This window comes from Protobothrops mucrosquamatus, unplaced genomic scaffold (genome assembly GCF_001527695.2).
Source record: "Protobothrops mucrosquamatus isolate PMUCROS unplaced genomic scaffold, P.Mucros_1.0 scaffold2596, whole genome shotgun sequence".
Classification (NCBI taxonomy): domain Eukaryota; kingdom Metazoa; phylum Chordata; class Lepidosauria; order Squamata; family Viperidae; genus Protobothrops; species Protobothrops mucrosquamatus.
Window position 1 is genome coordinate 165,627 of NW_015388650.1, and position 8,661 is coordinate 174,287.

General features: G+C 37.9%; 1 protein-coding gene across 1 annotated transcript; it reads left to right on the top strand.

The window, feature by feature from the left end:
• Nucleotides 1–820: 820 nt before the first annotated feature.
• On the top strand, nt 821–7,254 carry SDHAF4 (succinate dehydrogenase complex assembly factor 4). The gene is made up of 3 exons (XM_015825322.1): nt 821–921; nt 3,303–3,455; nt 5,616–7,254. Exons 1-3 carry the CDS (start codon nt 867–869, stop codon nt 5,723–5,725), a joined length of 318 nt encoding a protein of 105 aa, XP_015680808.1. The 5' UTR covers nt 821–866; the 3' UTR covers nt 5,726–7,254.
• The last annotated feature ends 1,407 nt before the right edge of the window (nt 7,255–8,661 follow it).

Below are 8,661 nucleotides of genomic sequence, written 5' to 3' on the forward strand. Positions count from 1 at the left end.
ACATTTTAGCATTTCTAAGCCAAAATAGTGTGTTACGGGTGATGTCACACTTGAAGTGTTTAGAATGAAACCTCCAGAGAATCCGAGGTCTCTGAAAACGATTAGGACATTTAAAAGAACATCCTTGAAGATAAAGAATTGCAGAACAGATCTGTAGTGTTGCAAAAAAAAAAAAAAAAAAGTGCATCAAGGTATCTATGTAACCACAAGGAGCCAAAATCGACCTCAAGAGCCTTAACCGCCTAATTCGCTCATATACAACGTACCACTTTAGGTCAAAGTAATGTCCCAAGAGAAGGCGGTTTCCCATGTTCCAGTATAGATTGCAGAAGTTGTCAAAAATAGGAAAGGGCGTCGCTTAAGAAAAATACTGTATCGCTGCTTGCTTAGACCAGGGGTAGGCAACCTTGGCTCTTTTATGACTCGTGGACTTCAACTCCCAGAATTCCTGAGCCAGCTTGGCTGGCTCAGGAATTCTGGGAGTTGAAGTCCACGAGTCATAAAAGAGCCAAGGTTGCCTACCCCTGGCTTAGATCGTATGGAGTGTTGCAGTGATCAATCGCGATCCACCGCCGCTTTAACCCGGCGATCCCCGCCGTCCAAGTCTATGGCCTCGTCTAAAACAGAACAGGCTCCCGTCTCCTCTGTCCTCTCCTCTAAATAAAACACAACGTTCCCTGTCAAAAGCTGTAAAGAGCCCCCGAAACGCAGCTTCCGGAAAAGAACCCTTCGGCAACTCTCCTCCGTCTCGAAGCCAGAGGAAAAGGGTCAGGCCGGGGGCGGGGTTTCTTTGACAAGCGCCGCCCACTTCCCTGGAGCATCGGAGGCGCGGCAAGGCGAGGGGCGGCCCCGGGTCTTGGCAGGAAATGGCTCTGCGGCTGTCTTTCCAGCACGGCCGCTTTTTCGTCGGCGGACGAGCCAGTAAGAGGGGACGGGAGTTTGGCGACGGGGGATCGGAGTACGGGGAGGCGGTAGACCAACCCCGAGTCTTCGTTTAAGGGGGGCAAATGCCACAGGGGCCAGCCCCGGACTGCAGCCTCTGCCTGGCCCTCGGGCACCTTGTCGGCTCGTGTCACTCATAAAGGGGACAGAGTCCTGGTCTCCGTTCTTTGGCTGACGTCTCCATTTCTGCCCTTCCTTTTGCCCAGGAGTCGACGTTTCTTCGTGCAGACTTATGACCACAACCGAGCCCCAAATTTCTGTTGCTAAGCAAAACATAATAATAATAATAATAATAATAATAATAATAATAATAATAATAATAATAATAATAATAATAATAATGATAATGATAATGATAATGATAATGATAATGATAATAATAATAAAGTTGGAAGGGACCTTGGAGGTCATCGAGTCCAACCCCCTGCCCAGGCAGGAACCCTACTCCATTTCAGACAAATGGCTGTCCAGTCTCTTCTTAAAAACTTCCAGTGTTGGAGCATTCACCACTTCTGGAGGCAGGTTGTTCCACTGGTTAATTGTTCTAACTGTCAGGAAGTTTCTCCTTAGTTCTAAGTTGCTTCTCTCCTTGCTTAGTTTCCACCGGTTGCTTCTTGTCCCGCCTTCAGGCGCCTTGGAGAATAGCTTGACTCCCTCTTCTTTGTGGCAGCCCCTGAGATACTGGAACACTGCTATCATGTCCCCCCTCTTCCTTCTCTTTGTTAAACTAGACATACCCAATTCCAGCAACGGTTCCTTATATGTTTTAGCCTCCAGTCCCCTAATCATCTTTGTTGCTCTTCTCTGTACTCTTTCTAGAGTCTCAGCATCTTTTTTACATCGTGGTGACCACAAGCTTTGCTCCCATTTGACCACCTTTCCTTGCCACAATGGTTAAGCCAGGGGTAGGCAACCTTGGCTCTTTTATGACTCGTGGACTTCAACTCCCAGAATTCCTGAGCTGGCTCTGGAATTCTGGGAGTTGAAGTCCACGAGTCATAAAAGAGCCAAGGTTGCCTATCCCTGGCTTAAACGAATCACAGCAGTTGTTAAGTTGGTGAATCTGGCTCCCCCTTTGACTTTGCTTGCTCGGTCACAAAAGGGGATCGATCATATGACCCCGGACACTGCAACCGTCATAAATATGAGTCAGTTGCCAAGCGTCTGAATTTTGATCACGTGACCACAGGCATACTACAAAGGTTGTAAGAGTGAAAAACGGTCATAAGTCACTTTTTTTCAGTGCCATTGTCATTTAAACGGTCACTAAATGAACTGTTGTAAGTCGAGGACTACCTGTAATTCTGAGTAGTGTTAAGTCCCAGGTACTTCATAGGACTTATTCTAACGTACATGGGTACCTCTCCCACTATTTTTGCTTCTCTATCTTGGCCCAGGTAAGCTTTTCAAGATTTTCAGATTTATCCCTTATGAGTTGCTGCTCAAGAATTTTTCCCTCTCCCAATAAAATGCCAATATTTGTTCTGTTGTAAGCTGCCCAGAGCCACTTGGATAGTGAAATGTGTGGTACTTCAATTTAATAAATAAACAAATATTTGCTACCCACCTTTGTACCACCAGTCTGGTCAAAGGGTTGTTCTGTAAATTGTGTTGTGAAAGAGGTTGGATTTTTTTTTTTTTTTAAATGGAACTTTTGTGGAGTTTTTGAACTTTTAGTACAAATGTGGATGGATTTGTACTAAAAAAAAATTCCTAGCTTATCTCTCCTTTGGCAAGAAAGGTGTATCTAATAAAGAGAGAGTTTTGTGTGTGTGTGTGTGTGTGTGTGTATGGAGTTTGGAGACTGTGAGACTTCTTGTTGACTGGGCAATTGATAAATAACAAAAAAATAGTACAAATAGTACTATATGTATAAATGCTTCCTTTTGGAAGAAAAATGTAATACAGTACTATGTGTAGTGGAACAGAATTCTTAACATGCTGTTTGATTTAGGCAAACCACATGCTCCATTATATGGGATTCTCACCTGCATGACCCTGTAAACCATGGTACAATATTGGGATACTGTCATATTAAAGATGCCTAAAACTGGAGTAGTTTCCATTTTTAATTAGTGCTAACAGGATTTGAAAACAGCAATTACAGCAGTTGCCCTGCTCCAAATGTGGCCTTGTAAAACTGCACATCAAAGAGAGGCACTTCAGAGTATATCTGTCTTGGAGATTGTGATCACAATGAAAACCTTACTGTGTTTACTGTAGAGAGAGGTTGATTGCAAATGATCATTAATGTGATCATGCGCTTGTTCATATATATATATATTTGGTTTTGTCCATTTCCATGGGCCATTTAAAATCTAGATCTTCTATAACATATATCTTATGTTTATATGTAATAGGCTCAGCTTTTCTGCACAGTTCTTTGGGAAGTAATACCTTTAGTGCAAAAGGAAGTACTGAACCCACCAAACAACCACTTAAGAAGCCAGTAACTCCAGTAGGTCGTTTTGATACACCAGAAGAATCAAATGTAGAAAAGGAGCCACTAGAAAGTAAGTGCGGGTGTGTAAAATATAAATATAATAAATGTTAAAACAGGTAGAGTCTTGAGATGCTCTAAATACCTTCAGAGAAATAGTACTGGAAATTAATCTATGGAATTATGTCTGGAAGATTGTTCAATGTTCTGGAAAAAGATATTGAGGGAGAATTTGAAAATATTTCTACCCCATTGATTCTCCATTTACGTTTTTCATGTTTTTTAACTCTGAGGCAACTTTTTTTTTATGCCCATCTCTTCAGAAAATAAAATTCCTACATGATGTCTTATTAAATCTTTAGTTACTTTACACTTTTTCTTTGGCTTTTCAAATATCTTTTATTGTTTAAATATGAATATACAGCAAAGTAATTATATTCTGTGGTATATAATGTTTTAGACAATATATCATTAACTTTCAGTCCAAAGAAACTACACATGAATGCTATGAAACTATAGGTAGATAGCTTCATATGTACTTCATATCACTTATATAACATAACCTTGAATTTTCTAATATAATTTACTTTAAGAAATGCTCTATTGAAGTACAACAAAATATGTTGGCCCAGATTTATCTCTGTCCTTTGAGTCATGGGCAAATGTGCCATGCAGGTATGGTGTCACTTGATAGGAATGAACATAATACATTCTTAAAGTGTACACATTATTTTTAAGTGTGCTTGTCATCTGCTACTGATGGCTACTTTTTTGCATTACACATCCTAAAAAGCCTGTAATTAAGTAATTGCATAACACGGGAATCATTCCCAAACTGGTTTATTCCCAAATGCTATTGCTTGTAGAACTTCCTACAAAGTTATAATATCCACTCATGCTGAAACTAAAAGCCAACAAGTATGTCAGTGTGGGTTTATGTATTCATATTCATTGAGCTCAAGGCAGTAAGCATACATAATACTCCTGCGTCCGATTTTCCCCTCAACAATAATCCTGTGAGGTGGGTTGGACTGAAGAGAGCGACAGGCCCAAAGTCACCCAGCTGGCTTTTATGCCTAAGGGAAGCCTCAAACCCCCTATAATATCAAACTATTATGTCATTTTATTTTATTTTGTGATAGTTTGAGTCCCATTGATAAAGCTAGAACAAGTAGTCGGTCAATTATTTTGGCTTATATAATAAACAAGGCTCTGTAAAATCTGGCTTCCAATTTTGCAGAAATGACCTTTCTATGATATAAATTTGTATTTTCTATCTTATTCTGGAGTATTGTGGCATTCCTTTCAAATTCTCGTGGTGGTGTTCTGCTTACTTTATTACCGGTGGCAGCCAATCATTCTTTTTTCCTCTACTCTGGATCCACTCTGGGTGGCCCTATGTCCCACTTTGAAGAAGCCCAATAGAAGCATTTCTCATGGATAAACAGGTAGTCCTCTACTTAACAACAGTTTGTATAGTGCCCAAAGTTACAACGGCACTGAAAAAGGTGACTTATGACTGTTTTTCACACTTATCACCATTCCAGCATCTCCATGGTCATATGATCAAAATTCAGACGCTTGGCAACTGACTCATATTTATGACAGTTGCAATATCCCAGCATCATGTGATCACCTTTTGCTACCTTCTGTCAAGCAAAGTCAATTGGGAAGCCAGAATTACTTAACAAATGTGTTACTAACTTATCAACTGCAGTGACTCATTTAACAACTGTGGCAAGAAAGAACATCAAATGTGGCAAAACTCACTTAACAAATGTTTTGCTTAGCAATAGAAATTTTGAGCTCAATTGTGGTCATAAGTCGAGGACTACCTGTAAGCAAAACATGAAAAGCCAGGGAGGCTGCCCATACACCGAAGAGAATATTGTATAGTATCAGATAGGATATTCGCAACTATTCTTTGGCTATCTCACAAATTCATAAAAGCAAGAATAAAACATGCATGAATAAAAACATCACCAACTTTCTTTTATTTGAAATGCATTTGAAAAGCAGATTCTCTTTCATTAAATTGATTGAGAACTAGCAGATAGAAATGCTGGATAATTGTTGCCATTGTGCTAGTAATGAACTGAGTTGCTAGAAATAAGGAAAACTCTTGAACTGAATCAAGGAACAACACATACAATCAAACTATGGATGATACTTGAATACTGTACCTCTGCTATTCATTAGAATTTTTGCATATTTTTCCTTTTTTTTTTTTTAGAATTTCCCGATGATATCAATCCAACGACAAAAGAGAAGGGTGGTCCCAAAGGACTTGAACCAACTCGTTATGGAGACTGGGAACGAAAAGGACGCTGCATTGATTTTTAACTCCTTTTTGGGGGAAATAACATTTGAGTGAAAATAGAACCCAAAGGGGGAAAAAACCCACTTTACCTACATAAACCAAAATCTTCGCATTTATCTGTAACAAAGTGTCATATTTGTAGTATTTAACCGGATTCTCTGTGGATATTTATGGTTAAATATGGTGAAATTGCATTTTAATGAACTAATGTGGATAGGTTCTCTGCTGTTGATTTGGGTGATGCTATGACATTATTAAGCAAAGATAATGCATGAGAAAGTTTGGTAAAAGTACAGTTTTCTTTATAGGTTTTCAAAGTAAGTATCTGACATTTTGGTGAAATTCCATGATGGTGATAAGAATTCAATAGGATTTTATTACTATTGCAATATTAAATGTACTTATTGAAAAAAATATTGTTGAATTTATTTTCCTTATTGAATTTATTTCACTTTCAAAAAACACTTCTATATTAGATTTAATGTGATAAGAACAGTTCATTAATTGGAATTCGCAGAGTATCTTCAGACTTTGTTACTTACAGGCCAAAGTATGGCAGAGGAAGGGATTTCTAATATTCCTTGATTTTTATATAAAATAATGAAGCAATTCATTTTTCCACATTTATGAACAATTTAATCATGATGGAGGGGACTGCTGAATCTTTAACTGTAAAATGTACCAAAATTAGCACATTATTTAGGCCATTTATATTTAAACCAAATACACAAAATAATTCCTAACAATTACAAGAAGATTGTTAATTATTGCCTATTAGGTTTATGATAAACTGTGAATGTGACTTTTTTTTATTCCAACTATTTCATTTATTGTTCCTCTGCACTTAATGAATTGTTTATCCATATATTTAGAAGATGTGGCAGTCTGGATTATGCTATTATTTATCTGTCTAATTCAGATACTTTTATTTAAATAAAAGTTTCCTTATAAAACCTATTAGCTTATTTATAAATAGCTAGAAATGTGAATTCTTAAGTGGAAGTACGTTCAGGTTTTCTGAACATTAATGTATTTTCATTTGTATCTACAGTTCTTAGAACATAGCATATTAATATTGATACAAATATCCATAGAAATTTATCGTATTGAAATAAATCTAGAGACAATGGGTACTTTGTTTTGAATATTCAAAACAATTTCTCCAATTTAACTGCTTTTTCTATGGGTTGGATAAATATTTCATGTTTGGAAATCTTGAGGTAGAATGGATTATATTCCTGCAGCTGAGTTTTTTTTTCACTATTGACCATAAATTAACTATAAATCTTCCAAGATTTCTCTTCTTAAGATTGTTTAGATCATAATTTATATGTATGACCCCATTACACATGATAACCAGTTTTGGTGAAAATTCTGTCACTTTATAAATGAAGTTAAAGTTGACCATGGCCTTTTATCTTTAGAAAAGATATAAATAGAAGTATATGTTTTCTTTTTGCTATGGTGATGAAGTGGAAAATGAATGCAAGCAACTTTTAATTGTACCGAGTTAGTTATTTTATGGTAAATAAAACTTCATCTGTCACAAGTACTTAAGTATACACCATTTCTGTGATATAACTTGGTATCTGATTATGTACTTCATAACCACAACTGAAAACAAAAAAATACATTTTTGTTCTTCACACAAAATGCAATAAATACTATTTGTGATGCACCATACAGTATTTAGTATAATAGAGATTTGCTAAGATAAAATGTGTTTTATGATAATGAAGCATTGGTGCTTAAAGCATTAGAGAGGAAAACAATACCGCCAACCTGCTGTTAAAAGTATACTCTTTTTGACAGTGAAAAGACGAAGTGGATCTGGATACAATACATTTGTCTATGTTGCATAATTTTATTGGTTTGTTTTGTATTACAGGTAGTCCTCACTGATGGTGATTGGGAATTGTTTTGCTAAATGATGAGATCACAAGGTGCAACATCATGTGACCTTGGTGACTTACGATGGCAATTCCCAGTTGCTGTCATTAGGTGAGTCACGTGATCGCCATTTATGACCTCCTGCCATTGACTTTGCTTATCAGAAGCCAGCAGTGAAGGTCAGAAATGGTGATCACCTGACTGGGATGCTGCAGTGTTGTAATTGTGAGCCGGTTGCTGAGCACCTGAATCTCGACTACATGATGCTACAACAGCCACAACTACAAGGATCCATCATAAGTGCCCTTTGATCCGCACCATTGTAACTCTGAGTGGTCACTGTATGAAAGTTAAGTGAGGACTACTTACATATGTTTTGGAAAGAAAGAAACCTTCAGTAATTTATCTTAATAATAATAATAATAATAAAGTTGGAAGGGACCTTGGAGGTCATCGAGTCCAACCCCCTGCTCAGGCAATTTCAGACAAATGGCTGTCCAGTCTCTTCTTAAAAACTTCTAGTGTTGGAGCATTCACCGCTTCTGGAGGCAGGTTGTTCCACTGGTTAATTGTTCTGTCAGGAAGTTTCTCCTTATTTCTAAGTTGCTTCTCTCCTTGATCAGTTTCCATCCATTGCTTCTCGTCCTGCCTTCAGGCGCCTTGGAGAATAGCTTGACTCCCTCTTCTTTGTGGCAGCCCCTGAGATATTGGAAAACTGCTATCATGTCCCCCCTCGTCCTTCTCTTCGTTAAACTAGACATACCCAATTCCAGCAACCGTTCCTTATATGTTTTAGCCTCCAGTCCCCTAATCATCTTTGTTGCCCTTCACTGTACTCTTTCTAGAGTCTCAGCATCTTTTTTACATTGTGGTGACCAAAACTGGATGCAGTATTCCAAGTGTGGCCTTACTAAGGCATTGTAAAGTGGTATTAATACTTCATGTGATCTTGATTCTATCCCTTTGATAAAGCTACAATGATGGGATCCTGACTCTTGCTGTGGGACTTTTCAGTTGGATTTCGCTGGTTTCAAGAACTAGTAAAAAGGCAGACAACTTACAGGGCAAC